Genomic DNA, 22,396 nt, shown 5'->3' with positions numbered 1-22,396 from the left:
GTTACCTTTCTCACTCCCCCCCCCCCCCCCCCCCCCCCGTCCCCCTCCTGTCCTCACCTCCGGTGGTGACGCCAGCCACTCTCTCGCCACTCGACCATTGGGTTGCTGGCTCTCCCGTTTGCGTGGATGAACAGTCCAATCGATCTTGATTTCGTACAATCGAAAGCGTTAGGGGAGCGGGGAAGGGGGAAGGGGTGGCGGTATAGGGCTGGTCGGGGTAGTGGATCTTGTTCTGGCTGAGAGGTAGCGGTAGGTCGCAGGTGTGGGAGGGGCTGATCTCGCTCACCTTGGCGGTGTCAGAAGCAATCGGGTTGGAGGGGGGGATATGTGGTTGAAATCGAATGGGATCAAGGCTGAAGGGTACAGTCTTGCGTGTGGTATGGTCATACTCTCGGCTGCCAACCAAGCCGTCGCTCGACTGGCTCGACTGCCTGACCCTTTGTGCCAGCACATCGTGCCTATCGGCACGGTGATCCCGTGCACACGAGCGATCGTCGTAAGCCTCAAGTAAGAATCGTCGTCGTAGATCACCATCAAAGGATGGATGGGTGAGTTCCCGCTCCTCCGGAACATCTGTGCAGACGCCGTCGGAGGACTTGGCTTTGTACGGTGCCAGCGGCTCGTAGCAATCGTGGCAAGTGACGGAGGACACAGCTGACTCCAACTTTGTCGCGCGCACGTGCAAATCTCCCGCGCACGCCCGACCTCGTGGACATGTCGCTATCTTTCCTTGTGGTTATTGTGACGCTCACATTGGTGCTCACGTCTGCTGTAGCAGCTGCTGAAGCCAGTCCCCTGTCCGAGTACACCACCTTTGCTGTGGCTGGCGACTTTGCCTTTCTGGCCAATGACTCGACTGGCGTGGTGCCCGGGGCGTTTGGCGGTCTGATTGGCTTTGATCTGGAGACATCTCGATGGTCCACCATTGGTGGAGGCTTTCCCTTTATTGATTGTGATGGTACTCCAGTGGGCAACGAAGTCTTTGATCTCATCCCTGTTCATTCGGGCGATCTGGACGGGTTGGTCGTCTCGGATCCATCGCTTCTCGTCGCAGGCTACATTGGCAACACCTCGACGAACGAGTTGATCGCAGGTGCGGGCGTGTGGGATGCTGCTCGTGGAAAGTGGATTGTTCTTGGCACTCCTGGATACACTCCGAGGAACGGCGCGTCGACGCTGACGCTTACTGCTGATCGTGCTGCCTTTGCTGTCACGGGATACTTTTCTGAGGTTGACGGCGTCGAGGTTGCCGTCAGCGCTGCCGTGTGGATGGATGGCAAGTACTGGCCCATGGCGGCTGCCGACTCGGGTCTCTCGTGTGGCGGCATCATTGACTACATCTCCGGCTTTTGCACGCTCGGAAAGAACGAGTCGCAACCGATGCGGCTGACGATGTCTTCACTCGCTTGGGCTGCCGGCGGCCACTCGCGCACTCTTGTTTACTCAGGCAACGCGCGCCTTGTGCCAGGTGTCGGCAATTTGGAAGATGCTGGCTTTCTCCCCTTTGCCGCCGCCGTCAAGTTCTCTGCAGCCGGCTCGCAGTGGCAGGGCCTCGTGCCCAAGGGCGAAGCCAATGTGACCGGCAGCACCTTTGGCTGCCAAAACTTCTCGGGCAAGGATCTTCCGCTTTCCCCGGTCGACAACGGCGATTGCAACGCGCTCATGCATAACTCGTCGTTCAAGGCGCCGACCGGGGCCTGCTGCTCGTTTGTCACGCCGCCCGTCGCCTACGCCGAGTACTGCATCCAGGAGTATGGTGGTGGTGATCTTACCGCCCTGCCTCTTCCGGGCACCTTGAACGGCTTCCTTCTCACCGGCGCCGCCCATATCAATGGCGAGTACGCTACGCTTGCCATCGGCGACGATCTGGTGCCGCTCCCGGCCCTCCCAGACGGGGTCCCCTACCTCTCCGCCGACATCATTCCGGTCCGTAGTGATGTCTCGGACGAGGTCATCGGAATCATGGCCTTGTGGCTGGCGAGCGACGGCGCCCGGGCCTTTGCCTTCCTCGACGTCTCGCAGCGTGCTTGGTCGCGGGTCTACACCACTGCTCCTGGCGAGCTGTCCATCTTTGCCTTGACTACTGTCCGTCTCCTGCCGCGGACGAACACCATTGTGGCTTCTGGCATCCGCGATGCGGACCACCAGGACGGCCCGCAGGGCATCATCCTCATGTACTCGGAGCCCATCGACATGTCTGCGTCGACCGCACCGCCGGTCGTGGGCGCCTGGCTCGATACCCCGTTCTCCACCCTCCGCGCCAGCTCTCAGCTCGTCTACGCCTCGAACGGCTTTGTCCCTCGCTTTGTCCTCTCGCACACCGCCCTCCTTGACGCCCATATCCCGCCGTTCTGCGGAAAGCCGCCACCGTCGGTCTAGACTGCGTCGTTGGCCGGATCGACCGCATGGTATCCTCGTGCTCCGCCTCCCTGTGCCTGTCTACGTCACACACATCATCTCATTTCTGTAACACTCACTCATTCCCCCCCCCTCATCCTCCGGCACTTCACTCGCCAACCTGTCCGATGATGATCACATGCACTACTTGCAGCAGCATTTTCACCCCTCACCCTCATCACCATCAACACAACCTGCCGTCAGGGTGCGGCTAAATCTGCGGTGAAAAAAACGAGAGGGTAGCCGAGAAAAAATATGAGTTGAAAGACGGGGGAAAAACCAAGCGGGAGCGGGAGCTGTGTGCGGTCTGACAGTCAGGAGGGAGAGAGAGTGGGACGGTCACAAGCAAGGCTAGCGGCATCACCCATCTCGTGCAAGAGAGGAGAGAGAGAGAGAGAGAGTGGAGGAGAGAGAGAAAGATTGACGAAACAGAGTAGCAAGGGAAAGGGGGTGGTGAAGGAAGGCGTCATGTCGGACATGGCTGTTCAGTATGAGCGTCTGCAGGCAGCCACTTTCACGGCTTGGATCAACTCGCGACTTGCTGGACTGGACATACAACTGGAGTCTTTGAGCAAACTAGGTGATGGCATTACCCTCATCAAGCTCATTGAAGTCCTCTCAGACTCAAAGGTCAATGATGGCAAGTACTCAAAGAAGCCAAGAATGCGAGTTCAAATCGTTGATAATCTCTCACTCGCTCTCGCGCACACCGCATCCTTTGGCGTCAATGTCACTGCTCGTCCGGCAAACTTTATCGATGGGGACATCAAGATGATCCTTGGCTTTGTCTGGTCTCTCATTTGCTCCTTCCAGATCAACTCGGTCCATTTAGAGCTGGTCGACGACGACGACGACTACGAGTTTGACGAGTCTGTCGACGCAGGGGACGTTTCGCGTCTTGAAGGCGACGGCTCTGGCCAGCTCGGCTCCGGCGATGCAGGTGCTGCCGCTGGCGGGGCGAGTCCGCGCATCGACTCGCCGGCCGGCCGAAGCCGCACGCCAGATCGGCTGGGCACGCCGTCGCCGCGCCCTCGGCGCAACTCGGCTGCCAAGGTCTCGTCGGCGTCAGTGGCGTCGGACCTGCTCGAGTGGGTCAAGGCGACCGTCAAGGACTACGCGCTGAGCGTGACCAATCTGACGAGCTCGTTTTCTGACGGCAAGGTTTTTTGCGCCCTCTGCGAGGTGTTGGAACCATCGGCGTTGACCTTTGCCGACGTGCCGGCCGAGCCGGCCGCCCGGCTCGAGCTCGCCTTTGCAGTCGCTGAGTCTAGCTTTGATATCCCTCGTCTGCTTGTGGCCGAAGCTGTCACCGCCATGCCTGACAAGTACTCGATCATGACGTATCTCTCGTACTTTCGCACATATCAGGTCTCGTCGTCCAAGGCATCAGCCAAGGCCGAGGCCTCGACTCGGGCGCTGCAGGAAGCCCAGAGCAAGCTGAAGAACACCGCTGACTCGGTTGCCTCGCTCAAAGTCTCTGTTACCGAGCAGGCTGCCGAGCTGTCGACGGTTCAGGCCGAGCTTGCCGCAGCCAACGATACCATTTCCAAGCTCAGCACCAAGTCGAGCCATCTCGACGAGCTGTTGAAGGCGCAGACATCCGCGAGGGAGGCTGCTGAGGCCGCTGAGGCCGCGGCTGCCGCTCAGGCCGCCGACCTGGCGCGCCAGCTCGAGTCGGCAGCGCAGGCCCCGCCGCCACACCCGCCTTCGCCGCCGCCGACCTGTACCGTCGCCACCCAGACTGGGCCGTTTGACGAGCTAGACTTGCTCCACGCAGCGCTTGCGGCGCAAGCGGCCGAGTTTGAGGCCAAGCTTGCGGCCCAGGCCGCGGCTCATGTTGCCGAGTTGGAGGCTGCTCGCCGCGAGCAGCTTGACCGTGAGAAAGAGGCCACTGCTCGCGACGCCGCCCATGCGTCCGAGCTCGCTGCGGCCAAGGCCGAAGCGGAAGCACAGGCCAAGGCGCAGGCTGAGGCCCACGCATCCGAGCTTGCCGCCGTGGCGTCAGCTGTCGAGCACGCCAGCAGCCACGAGGCCGAGCTGGCAGCTACGGCAGCCAACTCGGCGGCGCACGAGGCCCAGCTCGAAGCGCAACTCGCGGCGGTCACGGCCGAGGCGGAGGCGCGGGCGGCCGAGCTGACTGCGGCGGCCGAGACGGCGGCAGCCCGCGAGGCCGAGCTCACCGCAAGCGCGGCCGCTCGGCAGGCGGAGCTTGAGGCAAAGCTTGCCGCGGCGGCAGACGAGGCCAAGGCTCGCGAGGCCGAGCTTGGAGAAACCAAGGCTTCGCTTGCGGAGCATGTCGAGGCTCTGACGCTTGTGCGAACCAAGTTTGAGAATGAGCGGACTAAGCGGAAAGCACTCAAGGAGCTGTCGATTGCGCTGACTTCGGAGCGGGACGACCTCAATGCCGAGCTCGCCAAGCTGATGTCGTCGCTGGAGGCGTCCGGCGAGTCGATGGACGAGCTGCGTGGTGCTGCGGTCCACAAGCTTGAGTCGGCCAAGAAGAAGGCTGCGGCGTACAAGGAGGCGCTGGTGGCGGAGCGCGAAAAGAGCGAGGCCATCACCGCCAAGGCGCTCAAGCTCAAGTCGACCAACTCGGCGCTCAAGGACGAGCTGCGTCAGTGCATGGCGTTTAAGGACGCTCTCATTGCGTCCAAGGCCAAGGGCAAGGTTTACAAGGCCAAGGTGGCTGAGCTCAAGGGCCAGCTTGAGGATGCGGTCGGGAGGCTGCTGAAGGAGAAGACCAAGCGCAAGGCGGCCGAGGCTAGCCTGGTCACCGCGCAGTCGTCGCCGTCGTCAGCTCCCGCTAACGCGGGTCCATCGCACGCGCCGTCAATGTCGCCGGCCGACGTTCACAACATCCATGCGCTCGAGACAAGCCTTATCGGCGCCATCTCGTCCGAACTCGACAAGCAGCGCGAGCAAGTCCGTCGGCGAATGCAGGCTGCCAAGGCGCGCAAAGCCGAAGCCCGCACCCGTGCTACCGCCGGTGGCAGTCCCGACCACGAGCTGGCACCTGAGGATACACCCGACGCTCCGGCTGCGTCCAGCCCATCCGAGCCCGCGCCTGCGGCACGCCAGGCCCAGGCCCAGGCCAAGCCAAAGCCAAAGCCAAAGATGCCGATGTCGGTCTCGTCGGTCGAAGACCCGGTGTGCGGCGCAGTGGGGACCGAGCTGGAGAAGCAGCGGCAGATGATGGCTGCCCGCATCGCAGCGCTCAAGGCGCGCAAGGCCAAAATCAAGGCCGGAGAGATTCCGCGGACGCCACGGACGCCGCCGCGGGAGGCAGCGGGCGGAGCAGGCGGCTCCGGCTTGAACACCAGCTCTGAGACAGAGACGCCGCGGGCGGGGGCAAAGGACAAAGCAATGATTTCGGCGCTGCAAAAGAAGCTGGTCTCTGTCAAGAAGAAGAACAAGGCACTGGCGAGCAAGCTGACGTCGGTCAAGAAGGCGCGCAAGACCGAAAAGGTCAAGGACGGCATGGGCGACACGTTCTCTATGGAAGCGAGTCTTGTAGCAGCTGTTGGCTCTGAGATGGACAAGCAACGCGAGCGGACGCTGGCGATGCTCAAAGCAGCCAAGGCGCGCAAGGCCGCAAACCGGTCGCGGTCGACGGTCGCTGGCTCGGAAAGTGCTGCCGCCACTGGCCGCGAGAAGCAGTCCGGGACCTCAGGCGCGGCTTCGCGGAGCACGAAGAGTTCCAACGGGTCGGTGGGCAGTGGCGAACGGTCTGCCTTTGATCACCTTAACGTGCAAAAGACCGAGGACTCTGTTCGCGGCGCGGTCGGTGCCGAGTTGGACAAGCAGCGGCTGATGATGAAGGCCATCATGGCCAAGAAGAAGGCGGCCAAGGTGGCCAAGCGTGAGGCGGCAGCAGTGGCCCGCCGTCGCGGCTCGGTGGCGGATTTGCGGGCATCAGCTTCGGCTGCCGACTTTGGCGCCAGCGACTCGCTCTCCATCCCATCGTCGGTCATGCTCACGCCGGTCTCATCGCGGCCGTCGACGCCTTGCGGTGGGCGGCGAGGCTCGCTTTCGGTTGCGGACCTCGCATCGTCACCGGGAGGCAACGAGGAGGCGAGCCGGCTGAAGAAGGAGCTCAAGCTCTCGCGCAAGAAGCTCAAGGCCGTATCGGTCAAGCTCTCCGATGTCAAGGGCAAGAACAAGAAGCTGGTCGAGCGGCTGGAGACGCTCAAGAAGCGGGACAAGAGCTCCAAGCTCAAGGCCGGCATGGGTGAGTCGGTCTTCTCTGCTGAAACCACACTCACGACTGCCGTCTCGTCCGAGCTTGACAAGCAGCGCAAGCGGATGGCGCTCGCGCTGGCCGCGGCGCGGAAGCGCAAGGCGGCGCGCAAGGCTGGTGGAGCTGGAAGCGCGGGCGCAAGTAGCGAGATCAAGTCGCAGGGCTCGCGGGCAAATGACGCAGCGCCACGAACAGCCACAGCAGCTGCGCCGGCCTCGTCACGGCCTGCAGCATCGGAAGCGAACGCCACAGTGCTCGCTGTCTCGACCATCGAGGACGGGTCAAGTCTGCGGTGGCGACCGAGCTCGACAAGCAGCGTCAGTTTGTGTCGGCGCAGCTGGCGCGGGCCAAGGCGCGACGGGCAGCAAAGCGGGCCAAGGCATAAACACGCATCTTTACCTGCACTCCCAGGACCACACGGCTAGAGGACGATGAGTCGGGCACCACGCCACTGTAGCGGGGCGCCGCCGAGCTCGTCGGCGACCTCGTCGATAAAGTCGATGATGTTGGCGGCTGGCCCGTCGTCGGGATAGGCATCGGCATACTCGGAGAAGAGGATTTTGGCCTCGCGCCAGCGGCCTTCGATGTAGGCCTCGAGCGCGGTGGCGTAGAGCGAGGCGTCACGCGGATCATGGCCAAGGGCGGAGGATACGGCCGACGAGGCCAGCGGCGAGCGCGAGCGCAGAAGGTCCATCTCCTGCTCGGAGAGCGGGGTGAGGACGTCCATGGTGTAGATGTCGAGGGCCTTGTGGGTGGTCGAGAGCAGGATCCGGTCGATGCGGCGTGCACGCTCGCGGAGGACGGGCGAGAGGCAGGCAACAAAGGTGGCGGACATGACAATGGGCACGTTGTAGAAGCGCGCAAGCTTGCGGAGGTAGAGCGAGAGGTCGGCGTGCGGGCCAAGAAGAAGCGGTTCAACGAGAGCATCGGAGCCGATGGCGGCCTCGACGGTCCAGCCGAGATGAAGGGCGACGGCAGCGAGCATGCCTGCCGTGGAGGAGAGGCGGCCGAGGGTGGTATTGGCCGACGGCGGCGGAATGCCTGCCAGGTTGCGGAGCTCGACGAGCGGCGACGACCGTGCAAGCTCGGAGAGGATACGAAGCGAGGCATTGAGGGCGGTGTCTGCAGCGTCGCGGGCGGCGGCCTCTGCAGCGTTGCGGCTCCCGACGGTGTCACAGGGCCAGAGCGAGATGACCGAGTCGCCGGCCATCTTGGCGAGGAGGCCACCGTTGGTGACGACGACGTTGTGGGTGAGACCGACGGCGGCGTTGAGCATGGGCGCGACGGCACCCTTTAGGACCACTACGGGCGAGACAAAGGGTGAGACGTCGATGACGGCCAGCGCCGAGTGGCGGAGTTCACCGGAGCGGGCAAAGTCGAGCTCGTGGGTTGGCAGTAGGTGGCGGTTGAGGACTTCCCACCCGAGAGTGCCAAAGCCCGAGTGCATGAGCGCGCGCAGGCTGGTGAGGACGTCGACGAGGACGGCGGTCTCGGCGACTTCGGTGCCAAACATGGATGACTTTTCCGAAGCGACTGTCTTGGAGGCGGCCGAGCCTGGTGAGTCCGGACCAGGCCCGGACTTGCTCACAAGGGTCATGGAGGTTCTACGCTGAGCCGAGGCTGCCTGGGGATGCGAGGCTGGGCCGTGGATGGACGACGCAGAGACAAGGTCAAGCGCGATGAGCGACATGTCTTCGAGCGGGCGGATGAGCATGCGCTGGGCGGTGCGAACGAGAACGAGCGAGCCACCAAAGAGGACAACAAGAATGATGAAGGTCTGGATGAGGTTGAGCATCGAGTCGCGCTCAATCTGGTCGACGTTGCTCACCACAACTAGTGAGGCCGACGAGCCCGAGTACAGCGTGGTCCGCTCGCTCACCCGCAAATTGTCAATCGAAGCCGAGACGATGACAGTGGAGCCAAGGAGGACGACACGTCGGACGTCGCTGTGCGAGCCTAGATAGACCTTGAGGTCCGAGGCGAGCTCGGGGCTGAGGAAGGGTGACGAAGAGCTGTTGGCAGGCGGAGACAAGGCGCCGGGCTTGCCAGCGGCAGTCTCAAGGAGATCGAGTCCGTACTTTTCCGACATGCGGCGGCCGTCGGGAGTCGGGGTGCGGACAGTCTCGAGAATGACAAAAGCAAAGACGGTGACGAGGACCATGAGGACAAAGACGCGGGTGAGGAGCGCGGTGTACTTGCGGCCGACAATCGATGAGTGGTGGACGTCCGAGGCGACGGCTCGGGCAGTCGGATGGAGGTCGCTGCCGGTGGCGAGGGTGGCACCAGACTCGACGTGTCCGGCGAGGAGGCTGTCAGTTTCGGGCGAAGAGTGGACGCGGACCATGATGCGGATGATGCGCATGAGGCGACCGGCGCGCGAGCCGAGACGGGCCAGGCGGCCGGCGCGGGCAATAGTGAGCACTGAGAAGCGGGCGGTGAACGTGTCGGGATCCTCGGTCGTGTCCGACGACGAGAACAGGAGAAGGATGTCCGGGATCATGGAGATGATGGTGATGAGGTCGAACCAGAAGAAGAAGGCAAGGTACTCGCGCGGGCGAGCGACAAGAGAGGCTACCAGCTCGACCACAAAGAGGACAAAGCAGACAAAGACCAGCGAGAGGTGGTAGACGTCGGCTTCGGCTGAAAAGGCAAGGAGAACAATGTCGTCGGCAAACAGAACGTAGAGGGTGGCGATGACAAGGACCGCAAGGACTGCGCCATGGTCGACGGCCGCCCGCGCCTTGGCCTGGACAGTCTCCCAGCGGAAGGCCCAGCCTGACTCGCTCTCCTCGTAGCTCGACGCGCCCTCACTGGGATGCTCCGAGCTAGTGCGGTTGGCGCGGCCCATCTCGACGTCGCCCCCGCCCCGTTCGAGTCCGAATCGAGCGCCGAGGTCTCTGAGCCGGATGCCTGCGAATCGCGGGCAGTCGAGTAGTCTTGATCATCTGTGGCGACGAGGATGTGCTGCGGCCTGGCGTCTAGGGCCATGCTGTCCATGGCCAGCGGTGGCGAGATGGCCGACAAATGGACCGAGCGCAGCGGATCGTTTTCAGCGAGTGACGAGGCGGCCATGTCCGGGCCCGGCGCCGTCGCCAGCCGATCCGAGGTGAAAGCCCCATGTGTGCGAGCATGACTCTGACTGTGACCATAATCATGTTTGTGACCACGATGATGATGATGCTGGTGACCATGATCATGACGATGGCCATGCCTATGATGACGACCATGCCTATGATGATGCCCATGACCATGACCATGCCCATGCCCATGACCATGCTCTGAGCTTTCGTGTCCATGACTAGCACTTGCACCACCACGTCGAGAACCATGAATCTTGCGTCCTCCACCACTCTGCCCGCTTCGTCCACCTCTGCCTTGCTGTCCGCTCCCATTCCCACCATGCCGCAGTGGCGCTGTCCGAGGCCTCATGGACATGCTGGCGAGGTTAGTGGTAGTAGTGGTGGTGGTGGTGGTGGTGGTGGTGGTGGTAGTAGTAGTGGTGGTGGTGGTGGTGGTGGTGGTGGTGGTGGAGTGAGGTGTGTGGCTTTGGCTTGCTGTCTCTGTCTCTGTCTCTGTCTCTGTCTCTGTCTCTGTCTCTGTCTCTGTCTCTGTCTCTGTCCACCCCCCCCCCCCCGTCCTGCTCGTTTTGCCGCTGCTGACTGCCCCAGCTTGGACCACCAACATCCCCCCCCCCGCTTCCTCACCATCGCTTGGTTGGCACCAACCTGATCGACCATTGCCTGATCGACGACTGCCTCGTCGATGCCTGCCTCGTCGACGCCTGCCTCGTCGACGACTGCCTCGTTGATCATAGCCTGGCTGTCCCGCCTGTCGCTTTTGCTTGCCGCCTGCGGGACTTTTGGTATCCCTTAACGGTACGGTCGTTCGGACGTGCTGTCGCGCGTCTCGGAGTGAACAACTCGATGATGCTTGACTTCCAGGTCTCCTGGCCGAAGCTGCGCGACGCCTGCTTGGTCTGCGGCTTGAGGTAGGAGGTACGCCCGGACGTGATGGCGGCCGAAACGTAGACGCCTGCCTGAAGGATGCCCGAGTTGCCGTCGCGGTGACGAGCGCCTGGGGGCATGGGCGATGCGCGCGAGGTGCCGTACGGCGCCGCTCCTCCGGATCGGTGGGCGCGCGGACGGTGCTGAGCTTGTCGTTGACGACCCCAACGACCGGGAAGGGGAGCATGGCATAGTTGAACACAGCGGCCGGACAGGAGAGCGGGAGGACGTTGTGGATCTTCTTGCGACGGACGAGCTTGCCAGTCGGCGTGGCCGCGCAAGTGGTGACACGCCATCTTGTACTGGATTCTGGACGCCGCGCTCATCAACGCGTACGCGCTCTACGCTGACGCAAGCCCACACGCCGCCATGACTCGCGTGGCTTTTCTCCCCGACATCATCGACACCCTCGCCACCAGCGCCGACGCCGTCAGCTCCGCGCCCTCGCCGCCAGCGCCGACGCTGTCAGCTACGCGCAATCATCCACCCCACCAGCTTGTCCAATCGAGTCATCATGTTCACCATGCCCGTCCCCCCCGTCGTGGACGCACACCGCCTTCTGACGACCACAACCACGACGACGACGACGACGACGACGACGACGACGACGACGACGACGACGACGACGACGACGACGACGACGACGATAACACTGGTGGGTAGACTCGACTTTACGACACAAAGTGTACGAACAGTGACATAGTGTGTGATAGTCTGTGTGTGTGTGTGTGTGTGTGTGTATGTGTGTGTGTGTGTGTGTGTGTGTGTGTGTGTGTGTGTGGGAGGGGGGGAGGGTGAAGGGGGGACGGGCATGGTGGGCATGATGACCTGGTTGGGCAAGTTGGTGGGGTGTATGGTTGGTTGGGATTGGGAATTGGGGACGGTGGAATGGGGACGGTGGACGGGGACTGGGACTGGGCATTGGTGGTAGTGATGGTGATGGATGCTGGTGCTGGTTGCTGCTGGAAGGCGTGGTACTCGTTTGGCTTTGCACCTGATTCTGATCTCGTCGAATTTGCTGCTGTTGGTTGTTCTGCTCTGCTCGCTCATTCTCTACTGATCTTGGTCCTCGCCGCCCGATCCTATCGATGGCTAGCCCAGCATGTTCTGGGCTCAACTTGCCCCCATTCTCTGCCGATCTTGCCCCTCCCCCCTCCCCCTCCCCACCTTGGTCCTAGCGTGGATTCCCCCCACTTATGCAACTCACTCATGTCACGGAAGGACAGATGTCGTACTCTAGTTCGGGAATCAGCTCGGGAAGTGACTCGGGAAGCGGCTCGACGTTGTCCGCTGCCGACCCGTATACCTACGACAACGTGTACTCGGACGAGGATGCTAGCGGCGATGAGGGTGCATGGGGTGGCCCGGGCGCGGTTGGCCCGCACAAGTCGTCATCGGCGCTTGGTGGCTGCTCGCCTTGGCTCGTCTACAATGCTCGCGCTGTCTTTGGTGGCCTGCTCCTGCTTGCGTTGGTCTTTTACGCCTCCCGCCTCGCCATTGTGGCCGACAAGACCGGCCGGAAGTTTGAGTCGTCCGACAACAAGTTTGACGCCAACGAGACCAACGAGGCGACGCCGTACTTCCTGCAGGCCACCGAGCTTGCTGCCGTTGTGGGCTGTGTCCTTGTTGTTGTCGGCGTCATGCACATCATGCACTGGAACGTCATCACTCGCATGGCCACTGCCGCCGTCGCCCTCATCTCCTTTGCTCTCGAGGTCAACGCCATGGGCTTTGCCATCAAGATGTGGCAGGTCGGCAAGTCGGACGTCAACGTCGAGCTCGCCGACGAGTTTTCCGGCATCGCCGGCCTCACTGTCGCCGCTGTCGTTGTCCTCGCCGTCATCGTCGTTATCCTCCTCCTGCCAGCGCTCTCGCAGACCTTTGGTCCGTCCGAGACCTTTGAGCACGACAGCAAGTTTGGCGCCGCCGGCGAGAAGCCCAAGCATGTCGTTTTCATTGCCGCCAGCATCCTCACTGCCGTCGAGCTTTTCCGTCTTGTCGTCCTCTCCCTGTACCACAACTCGAACCTGCGTCGCTCGCTGGACAACGGCGTGGTTGATGCCAACGCCAACAACAACGCCTCGCCGCAGTTTATGGACATCGCCATGCTCGCCTCGGCAGTTACCTTTGGATTCATCTTTGCCGCCTTTGTCCACCTCCGGACCTGGCACGCCGCCTCGCGCATTATGGCCACCGCCACCGGCTTCCTCTCCGTCGTCTTCAACATCTGGGCTGCCGCTTACATGTTCAAGGTCTGGGACCTCGGCTCGTCCAACATTGCCGGCGACCTCGACAGCCGCGTCACCATGGCCGGCATCGCCACTCTCGTCCAGGTTGTCTTTGGCGGCGCCACTATCTTTGTCGTCGACTACTTTGTGAACTTTATGAACGAGGCCGACGTCGGCGATGCGCAGGACACCTCGGACGACGCCTCGTTTGCCGCCCTCAAGCGCGCCGGCCGCAAGATCGTCGCCGGCCTCACTGCCTTTGTTCTCCTCCTCGCCCTGATCGAGCTCGTTCTCATGGGAGTCTTCTTCGATAACCTCATCGACAACGACCTCTCGTTTGACTCGATCAACGTTGCAGCAGTCAAGGCCTACTCCGTCACCATCACCTCGGGCATGTTCACCGTCGGCGTCGCCCTCCTCGCTTTCGTCCACGTCTGGAAGTGGAACGTCCTCACCGGAAGCTCTGCCTTTGCCTTTGTCCTCGTCGCCTTTGCCCTCAACGGCATCACCGCGGGCTACTCTGCCCGCTCCCTTGACCACGACGACACCGTCCGCGGCACTCGCACCGTCAAGGTTGACAACATCCACGTCGCCTTCAACGCTCTCTCGTTTGTCCTCACCGCCGCCCTCGCTGCCCTTGCCGCCGCCGTCTCCACCCTCCGTGGCGGCTACGATTGGGCCGACGAGGCCGACCTTGCCTACCGCCAGACGGCCGGCCCGAGCATCATGGCCGCCGGTGCCGTTGAGGCCGGCTCAGCTTCCGGCTCGTCGTCAGCCTCGAGCTCGGCGTCTTCCTCGATCTCCGGCTCCGCCTCGGGCTCGAACTCATCATCGTCGTAGATACAGTGCACACATGTTCATTGAACTGCCCACCCACTCGAGTCTCGTCACACTTACGAGCCTGACGAGTCGCTGGACGAGTCCGAGTCCGACTCCGAGTCCGAGTCCGAGTCCGAGTCCGAGCCCGAGTCCGAGTCCGAGCCCGATCCCGAAGAGGGCGATGACGAGCCCGAGTCCGAGCCTGCCGTCTCGGCCACAACCATTTCGGCCGCTGCCGCCTCGGCCGCTGCTTCAGACAGAGCCATGTCGAGGCACTCGGCCGAGCTGGCAATTTCGACGTCCGAGACCGCCACTGAAGCCACCTTGGTCACTGCCGCCGAATCGCCCACTCCAGGGCTGGTATCGGCCTTGGTTGGCACAACGGCAACGTACGCGGCATGCGACGAGTCCGACGACGAGTAGGTGAACGATTCAGAGTCCGAGTCGGCGGAAGAGTCGGCACAGACAGCCGTGTCGGCGCCCGACTCGGTATCGCCGCCCAGCTGAAGCGAGGACGCCGAGACGTTGGCGAGCAGTGAAGGCTTGCTCGCTGCGGATGTCGCCTCTGGCTTGGCCGGCACGGCCGCCGCCTCGGGCTTCCTGGCCGCGATGAGCGCCGCCAGTGCGTCAGCATCAACCGGCTCGACATACTGCGCGGGAAAGTAACCCTCGTTGGCGCCGCGGACACCGTACCACCATTCATCGTTGGTCGTCTCGATGACCGCAACGACGTCGCCCTCTCGGATTGAGAGCTGAGTCTTGTCAGACGTCTGCCAGGCAAAGAGCGCTCGAACCCGTGCCACAACCTTGTCGTCGCTTACCAGCAGCGACGTCAGCGCCTCCTCGTCGGGCTCGTCGACATGACTCTCGTCTTGGCCCGATGCTGGCTGGGGCAGGTCAATGGAGAGAACTGCAGCGAGGCGGTCAAGGTGGACAGCGGCGTCATCGTCGGTCACGTCTGACGACGAGAGCTCGCGCATGATGCCCGGCACAGCATCGCGCTCGGCCACAGCATCGACAATCTGCTCGGAAAACGCCGAGTCGTGTGAGAGGAACCGCAGGATGTGGACCACCAGCAGCTGCATCCGCGACGTGTCCGACGTCAGCATCGCCAGCATCGAGTCAAGAATGTTCGGTGTCTCGGCAATGGCTCGCGAGCCGGCTGGCGTCTCGGAGAGATACGCAACAATTCGGAGCAGGTGGAGTCGAGCCCGCTGTTCGGTCTCGTCGTTGTGGAGATGCGCGAGAATGCATGGAAGGAGCGAGGTCTCCTGCGCCACCAGCGTCCGGTTCATGAGATTTCCCTCCATGACATTGGCGAGCGTCGCAAACGCCGCCACCTGCATTGTCCGCGCCGACGAACCGGAGACGTCCCCAGACATTCCGTTGGCTGACCCCGACTCGCGCCGCGAGCCCGAGTCCGCCACCGCGCCAGTAGCCTCGACAAGGTACGCAGCCACAAAGGCGAGCAGCGGCGAGAGACCGCCGAGGTCACGGAACGTGTCCAGCACCAGTTGCTTCTCAAGTGCAGGCCCCGAGGTGAGGTGCTGGAGGAGCGCGAGCGTGATGCCAAAAAGCCGCGATGGCGCTTGCGCCGCAAGCGCCACAATCACCTGTGTCGCCACCGGCAGCGCGCCCATGTCCTGCGCCAGCTTGCGGCCGGTGTGTGATGATGCAAAGTGCTGCAGAGCGAGGCCGACAGCGGCGCGGAACGAGTCCGGCAAGCCCGAGTTGGCAAAAAGATCCAGCAGTGGGGGACAATGACAAGCGACGCGAGTTGCTCGCGAAGCTCGTCGTTGACGCACAGAAACTGAATGACTGCAAGGACCGAGGTCATGACATTAGTCAGCGGCTCCGAGACCTTGAGTCGCGACTGGGTCGATGATGCCTCGCGCTCGGCGCGCTCCACCTCGGTCTTGTACTTGGAGAGGAGAGCCACAATGACGTCGAGGCCCTTGGCTTCAATGACCGCCCGGCGAGTCGAGTCGTGCTGCGCAAGCAGCCGCAGCACCTTGGCCGCCGCCGTGTGGACAGGCGTCTCCGATTTGGAGACCCGTGATGACGACGCCATGCCGCGGAGGAGCGCCACAAGGTGGTCAATGAGCGAGTGCTCGAGGAGCGCGGTGCGGGCAAAGACGTCCGAGGCGAGCGCCACTAGCGCGTTAAACGCAGCGTGGACAAGCTTAGCGTCGTCGCCCAGCTCGAGCCGCTTCCGCCCTTGCAGCCGCAGCTCCAGCAGCAGCGCCATGCAGCGGAGAAAGGCGTTGCGGTCAGCCTCAGGCGGCGGCGGACCCGCGCCGGCGGCGGTCACATCGAGCTCGGCGTAGTGATGCATCAGCACTTCAGGCGCAACCAGGAGCTCGACGGTGAGCAGCATGGCGAGCGAGCGAAGCGAGCGGACCGACGACTCGAACAGCGCAATCGTCACCCGTTTGACGGCCAGAATCAGCGGCGCCGAGCCCACAACCGACGCGTTGCCAGCAGTGACGCGACCCCAGAGGAGAACGTGGGCAACGGTAAAGCCAAGCTCGCGCAGCTGCGCTGGCGACGCATCATTCTGCATTTTGGCCAGCGCTGGACGGAGGATGTGCGAGAGCTTGATGCGCGACTGACTGCTGCCCTCGTTGTCGGTAGCAGGCACAAATGCGGCGTCCTCGTACTCGCCGTCGGCCGGGTCCTTGGCCCGCAGCAAATGCTGGATGGTCCGCGACAGCGGCCACGAGAAGGCACGCCCGGTGGCTGCTGCCACCGTATCCCATACCAGCTCGGCGTAGTCCGAATGCTTGACCATGGCAGACTTGGTCAGCTCTGGATGGAGAAGGCGCGAGTAGAGTGGCCAGGCAGCCGCAAACTGACGCGCAGAAGCCGCGTCAGCGGGAATGGCCGCGTCGAGGGCGACAGTCCACGAGACGAGCTCCGGCTCCGTCTTGACGTAAAAGTGTAGGCGTGGTAGGCCCGGAATGGAGAGTGTAAACGACTTCTTCTTCTTCTTCTTGTTCACGCCAAGAACCTGCTCGCCGTCGGTGAGTGGGTAGACGGCAAACGGCGAGCACGAGTTCTTGGCGTTCTTGAAGAGGAGGAGCAGGTGCGGGACGACCACACCTAGCCGCTCTTTGTACACTGCGAGCTTGCCGCCGCGGTGGTAGTGGATCTTGGCCTCAAAGTACGACGGGATGCTCAGGTCGCGGAGCCAGCCAAGAGTGACCGGGACTAGCGAGCCGCGGCGAGCAGTGCCAGACGGGGCGCGCGGCCGGGTCGACGGCTCGCCGCCCGAAGCCCTCTCGCCGAGAAGAAATGCGGTGGCTGCCGACGTCTCGCGGTCCTCGTTGTCGTCGTCCGAGTCTTCCGAAGCATCGCCGGCGTCCGACACATCGTCGACCCAAGAGCGGCGGACAAAGGCCGCGAGGCCCGGAAGCCGAGACACAAGCGGCGCAACGGCGCGGGCGCGCCGGACAACTAGGTCCGGATTGGCGGCCAGCCGCTCGTCCATGGCAGCTAGAATATCAGAGATCATCACCTCGGCAGTGGCGGCCGACTTGGCGTGAAATGTGGAGAGCTCGGTGCCCCACGCCAGGTGAAAGCCGTCAAGTGGAATGATAGGCAGCGCGGCCGAGAGCTGGTCCAACTCCGGCCCTTCGTCGCGTTCAGCGGCGTCGACCTGCGACATGTGGTGGACGAGGACGCACGACTCGAGGCCGACCGACGCCACGTACTTGTACATCGAGTCCGGCTTCGGCTCCGCCCACAGCAGCATGTCATTGAACAGCACTAGCAGCAGCGGCGAGCCGTCGTCAGTCGTCACGTCGTACTTGCCGAGCAGGCGGCGCCAGGGCTGGACAAGCTGCGGCAGCGCCGGCGACGGCAGCATAGTCGCGTCAAAGTCGAGGAGCGAGGCAAGCGCGGCGTGGCGCGAGATCGCCGAGTTGACTGACGATGTGCATGCCGTCACCTTTTCGATGGCATCCTGCAGAGCGTGGTAGTCCGGGTGCAGCGGCTGAGTGTATCGGATGAGCTCGCGAAGGAGGAGGACATAGCGCGGGAGTCGCTGAACAGGCGCAATGAGGAGGTCGGCGAGCGAGAGGCCATGCGGAACGTCCGGATGCGACGCCGAGTGCTGCAAAAAGGCCAGAAATCGGCCGCGCCCCGGATCGGCCGCGAGCCGATTCAGTGTCTTCATCCCCTCTTCAAACTTGGACGAGTACTCGGCGTACAGAATAAAGAGCGGCGCAAAGTGGAGGAAGATGTCCGCTAGCAGCGTGTCGCCTGGATTCCACCCCGACATCCGCTCGCGGAGCGTGAGCAGGAGCTCCGAGTTGAGTGCCAGAATCAGCTCGACCGAGGAGAAGATCGCACCAATCTCCTCGGTCGTCACAAACGGGTTAGCTGCCTGCGTCGCGTTGTAGCGGAGCGGCTCGAGAAAGACGTTGACAACGACGGAGAGCCGCGCCACATACACCTCTTCGGTGGAGAGGATCTCCTTGGCGGCCGAGTTGCGCTTGCGCAGCCGGACAACAGCACCCTTGTGCCGCCTGCGAAAGAGCCACTTGCGGACAGCCATCTGGATCTTCCTTGCCTTGGCCTCCAGCAGTAGATTGTGATGATCTCCCGAGTGCAGCCTTGCCATCGACAGCCTCCGCGACAAGACTCTCGACTTTGGCCGTCTCCTCGGAGCCGACATCGACGGCGTTCTTGCCGTCCGCGACAGCACCTTGCTCCGCAAGTCTCCGATCGTTCGCGTCGCAGACTGATCATCCCAGCGAGTGACGTGAGTTGGGCGTTGGCGCGCGGTGGCAGCGACGCGGGAAACAGGGAGAGAAGAGAGGAGGAGGGGTCAGTGGAGGGAAGGGGGCAGGCGAAGGGGGGGGGGAGGGGAAGGGGAAGGGGGAAGGAAGGGGGCGGCGGTGGGCGGTGGGCGGTGGGAGTGGTAGGCTGGGAGTAGGGGGGGCCGGGGGGGGGGGGGGAGGGAGGGAGAGGAGGGAGGGAGGGGAGGGGGGGGGAAGGGGGGCGGACTCTTGGGTCAGTGGCCTAGGCACGCGTGCGTACCAGCTCGCTGTGACCACTTTCCCCCGCCGACGAGGCCTTTCGGCCAGGTTGTCTGGCGAGGAGCGAGGCCAGACTCCGGTTCTGAGCGATGAGAGAGAGTAAAGGAGATGAAGGAGATGAGAAGGAGGAAGGGGTTAGTGGGTGGTGCATGGGTCGGAAGGGGGGGGGGTGGGGGAGAGGGAGTTTGAGAGTATGAGGGAGTGGCGGGGGCGCGGGGGAGGGCGGGTGATCAACCCGGTGATCGATCAGCCCTACGTGATCAACCAGGTGATCAACGCCCCAAGCGTCATCATGTATGCAGACAGACAGACACACATAAGGAGGTGTTGTGTATGTAGGGAATGAGCTTGAGGCTTGGATTAGGGGATAGACATAGGTATAGGTGGGAATGGATATACGTACGAGACAGCGGGAGGCTTCTGTGGTCATGGTGGGCCTGGGACGGGGAGCCAGGTGTCGGACTGGAGTTTGGAGAGGGGAAGAAGGCGCGTTTGGGTGGCTGTCAGGTAGCCGGCGACCAAGCGCTTGCGCGCACGCCAGCGAGGAAGCCAGTCGAGGAAGCGAGCTGGAGAGCTGGGGAATGAAGTTATGGTTGGATGATCGATCGCAAAAGAGGGAATCACACATGCAGGGATACGGGGATGGAGAAGATGGAGGAGAAGATCGGAGTCGGAATAGAGGGGGGGGAGGGCAATGTGTGGGGCGGGGAAGAGTGGGCTCAGCTGCTCTCACTCGCTTGCTCTGTACTTCAAGGCGATGAGGACTCGTGCGCAATGATGATGATGGCAGAGATTGGCAAAAATGAGGCATAGTCAAGCACTAGCTGGCTCAATCCTATCCTACTGTGAGGCCAATCTGATCGGACGTCGGTGTGGTGGCCGACCAGCTCAACCAGTCGAACCGAGACCACACCGGCCTCGACGAGCGGGCAAGAGCTAGGGCTGAGGCCGAGGCACGTGACTACGGCTGAAGAAGAAGGGGATGAGTACAGGAGAAGGAGAGGATGGGCTCGAGGTTGTTGACTTGAGCTTTGTTCTCCATCCACAGGTCTTTGCTCCGCCAGGAAGCCGTCCATGTCCGGTGTACCAGGAGCTGACGCTGAAGGAGAGCTCGGCGGCGCTGGCCGTCATCGCCTTTCGTAACTACTACACCGCCGCGTTGAGACTCTCGTATCTTCGGGCAAATGATGATACTGGCGATGATGAAGTGGCTGATGATCGTTGGATTGATATGGATGTCGTCAAGCTCATGGCCGATCCCCATCTCGAGACTGATGCCGAGGCCTGGATCATTCTTGTGGTGGCGCCCAGATCCGCTGATGGAGAGGGTGCAGACGATTCCATGTCTGCCTCACCGCTGACAAAGGTAATCAGCTGTCGCCTGCCTGATCCGCAGCCGGCCATCACCCGCATCCGGTTGTATCTCATCCAGCCATCGCCGCTGTGGCGCCGGTTTGGTGTCAATGAGCTAGCTGTCCTTGGCCGCGCTGTCTATGGCAAGGCTGCTGCCGATAAGGATGGCGTAAGTGCGTCGGACGCCGACAAAGATCCCCGCGTTGCGCGGATCGAGGGCCACCTCGCCCGCCTCCGCAAACTCCGCGACCTACTCAACCCCCGCGTTGCCATCCTGGCCGGCTACGACCTCGCGCTTCCTGACAACTACGCCGCCATCGATCCCAGATGAGCAATGCCACAGCATAGGGCCCTCCTGGCCTCACCCGGCTCACCTCATCACGCCCTCTAGGCAACAGATCAAGACCAACAACGTGCCGATGCACAACAGCATACAACATCCCTCCATCCCGTACCAACTATCCGTACGGCCCAAACACACACACTCCCCCCCCTCTCCTCCCCCCCCTTTCAGCCTGGACGGTGACTTTCTGGCGAGATCGAGCGAGAGCGAGCGAGTACATGTGACGACCGCCAGCCGAGCCGGGCGAGCAGTCGAGACGGGGAAGGGGGATGGGACAGTCACCCCCCCACGCCACTCCCCGCTTACCTTGACACCTAGTCATACTCCTCTCCACCACACCGTTCCCTCGCGCCTCGACTACATGCTTCGCACGGGAGCAGGAGCGGACGAGGTTGTGTTCAATGATGACCATTGGCCCTCACACAGCTCGCGTGAGCAACAGAGAGTGGAGGCGTCGGTGGTCGAGTTGCTGGACAACTACGTCCCATCACCCACGCCAGACTGTGAGCGAGATCACCTCGTAGCACTAGCACGTGCTGCTATGGGTTTGGACGTTGCACATGAGTCGAAAGTGGCTTCTGCTTCTGATGGGGATGAAGATGGCTTTGGGACTCGCTCGGCGACTCGAGGTCTGGGCGATGATGAGGGTCGGCTGCCGGTGGAGGCTATGGTGCTCAATAAGGGCGGACATGAGGGCTTTGTCCGGAGGGGTCTGGGTCGGCTTGGTGCAGGCTATCAGACGCTGGACGCATCCCGGCCGTGGATCGTGTACTGGTGCCTCAACGCGCTGGATCTGATGGGCGCGCCGCTTGGGGAGGATCTGGAGGCCGGCGTCATCTCGTTCCTCAGCCACTGCCAGGATCCAAACGGTGGCTTTGCCGGCGGGCCAGGCCAGCTGGCGCATCTGGCGCCAACCTATGCAGCTGTCTGCGCGCTCTCGATTGTCGGCTCGCCCGAGGCCTATGAGGTCATCGACCGTCCGGCGCTGCGGTCGTGGCTGCTCTCGCTCAAGGCAGAGTGTGGCGCGTTCTGCATGCACCACGACGGCGAGGTCGACACTCGTGCTTCTTACTGTGCTGTTCATGTGGCAAGCGTTACCGGCATTTTGGACGACGAGCTCCGGCGCGGGGTCGGTGAGTTTGTGGCATCGTGCCAGGGCTTTGATGGCGGCATCGGCGCGTTGCCCGGCAGCGAGCCGCACGGCGGCTACACGTACTGCGGCCTGGCGGCGATGCTGCTCGTGGGCTCAACGCATCTTTTGCGGATGGAGCCGCTGCTGTTCTGGGTGGCTTCGCGGCAGATGCGGGTCGAGGGCGGGTTCCAGGGTCGGACCAACAAGCTTGTCGACGGCTGCTACTCGTTCTGGCAGGGCGCGGTGCCGCCGATGGCGGCCTGGGCACTCTCGCACGGCGCCGACTCTGTCTATGAGGTCGGAACCATGTACGCACCGCCACAGAGCATCGCACCCGGCGAGGTTGTTGAGGCCCGGTTCGTCCGCGGCGGCAGCCATCTGTTCTCGCAGGAGGCGCTGCAGGACTACATCCTGGTAGCTGCGCAGCAGCCGCGTGGCGGGCTGCGGGACAAGCCCGAGCGGTATGCAGACTACTACCACACATGCTACAATTTGGCGGGCCTCTCTGTGGCACAGCACAACTCGGATGGATCGCTCACCATTGTTGGCTCGCCGTTCAATCTCCTCCAGCCCGTCGACCCGGTCTACGCCATCTCGCAGAACAAGGCCATCCAAGCTGTCCGCTACTTTGCCGACCTTGGCCCTGTCATGTAGAGCAATGATAAACACCACGCGTCCAGCCTCTTGTAGTCTGTCCACCGACTTGCTTTTAGGCCTTAACAGTACCTGGATCAGGCTGCTTGGTCACCAACGCCGCGACTCCAGCCAATTGCCCCAGCGCCGGCGTGTACTCCTCGTCGGCCGCCGGCGGGCTCACCTTCCTGAACACACCGGAGCACAC

At 62.8% G+C, this 22,396-nt stretch overlaps 7 protein-coding genes across 7 annotated transcripts; 5 read left to right on the top strand and 2 right to left on the bottom strand.

Moving 5' to 3' along the window:
- Positions 1 to 654: 654 nt before the first annotated feature.
- AMSG_04532 (uncharacterized protein) lies at positions 655 to 2,379 on the top strand (the record flags this gene model as incomplete). The annotated part of the gene is made up of 1 exon (XM_013903414.1): positions 655 to 2,379. Exon 1 carries the CDS (start codon positions 715 to 717, stop codon positions 2,377 to 2,379), a length of 1,665 nt encoding a protein of 554 aa, XP_013758868.1. The 5' UTR covers positions 655 to 714.
- Positions 2,380 to 2,712: 333 nt separating this feature from the next.
- Positions 2,713 to 7,019, top strand: AMSG_04531 (cortexillin-1; the record flags this gene model as incomplete). Its single annotated transcript, XM_013903413.1, has 2 exons — positions 2,713 to 6,894; positions 6,921 to 7,019. Exons 1-2 carry the CDS (start codon positions 2,866 to 2,868, stop codon positions 7,017 to 7,019), a joined length of 4,128 nt encoding a protein of 1,375 aa, XP_013758867.1. The 5' UTR covers positions 2,713 to 2,865.
- Positions 7,020 to 7,022: 3 nt separating this feature from the next.
- Positions 7,023 to 9,728, bottom strand: AMSG_04530 (uncharacterized protein). The gene has a single exon (XM_013903412.1). It carries the CDS (start codon positions 9,480 to 9,482, stop codon positions 7,056 to 7,058), a length of 2,427 nt encoding a protein of 808 aa, XP_013758866.1. The 5' UTR covers positions 9,483 to 9,728; the 3' UTR covers positions 7,023 to 7,055.
- A 1,673-nt stretch (positions 9,729 to 11,401) lies between these two features.
- Positions 11,402 to 13,706, top strand: AMSG_04529 (uncharacterized protein; the record flags this gene model as incomplete). The annotated part of the gene is made up of 1 exon (XM_013903411.1): positions 11,402 to 13,706. The coding sequence occupies exon 1, from the start codon at positions 11,835 to 11,837 to the stop codon at positions 13,704 to 13,706; it is 1,872 nt and encodes a 623-aa protein (XP_013758865.1). The 5' UTR covers positions 11,402 to 11,834.
- On the bottom strand, positions 13,592 to 19,157 carry AMSG_04528 (uncharacterized protein; the record flags this gene model as incomplete). Its single annotated transcript, XM_013903410.1, has 3 exons — positions 13,592 to 18,429; positions 18,729 to 18,809; positions 19,131 to 19,157. 3 exons carry the CDS (start codon positions 19,155 to 19,157, stop codon positions 15,295 to 15,297), a joined length of 3,243 nt encoding a protein of 1,080 aa, XP_013758864.1. The 3' UTR covers positions 13,592 to 15,294.
- A 542-nt stretch (positions 19,158 to 19,699) lies between these two features.
- On the top strand, positions 19,700 to 20,569 carry AMSG_04527 (uncharacterized protein). The gene has a single exon (XM_013903409.1). It carries the CDS (start codon positions 19,710 to 19,712, stop codon positions 20,409 to 20,411), a length of 702 nt encoding a protein of 233 aa, XP_013758863.1. The 5' UTR covers positions 19,700 to 19,709; the 3' UTR covers positions 20,412 to 20,569.
- A 427-nt stretch (positions 20,570 to 20,996) lies between these two features.
- On the top strand, positions 20,997 to 22,238 carry AMSG_04526 (farnesyltransferase). The gene has a single exon (XM_013903408.1). The coding sequence runs from the start codon at positions 21,091 to 21,093 to the stop codon at positions 22,207 to 22,209; it is 1,119 nt and encodes a 372-aa protein (XP_013758862.1). The 5' UTR covers positions 20,997 to 21,090; the 3' UTR covers positions 22,210 to 22,238.
- The last annotated feature ends 158 nt before the right edge of the window (positions 22,239 to 22,396 follow it).

Source organism: Thecamonas trahens, assembly GCF_000142905.1.
Source record: "Thecamonas trahens ATCC 50062 unplaced genomic scaffold supercont1.18, whole genome shotgun sequence".
Classification (NCBI taxonomy): Eukaryota; order Apusomonadida; family Apusomonadidae; genus Thecamonas; species Thecamonas trahens.
Note: the sequence above shows the minus strand (reverse complement) of the source record. Positions and strands in the feature narration are given on the sequence as shown.

Excerpts from the sequence above, each read along its gene's own strand:
- AMSG_04526 (XM_013903408.1), top strand. The coding sequence starts at position 21,091 with ATGGTGCTCAATAAGGGCGGACATGAGGGCTTTGTCCGGAGGGGTCTG.
- AMSG_04530 (XM_013903412.1), bottom strand. The coding sequence starts at position 9,482 with ATGGGCCGCGCCAACCGCACTAGCTCGGAGCATCCCAGTGAGGGCGCG.
- AMSG_04527 (XM_013903409.1), top strand. The coding sequence starts at position 19,710 with ATGAGTACAGGAGAAGGAGAGGATGGGCTCGAGGTTGTTGACTTGAGC.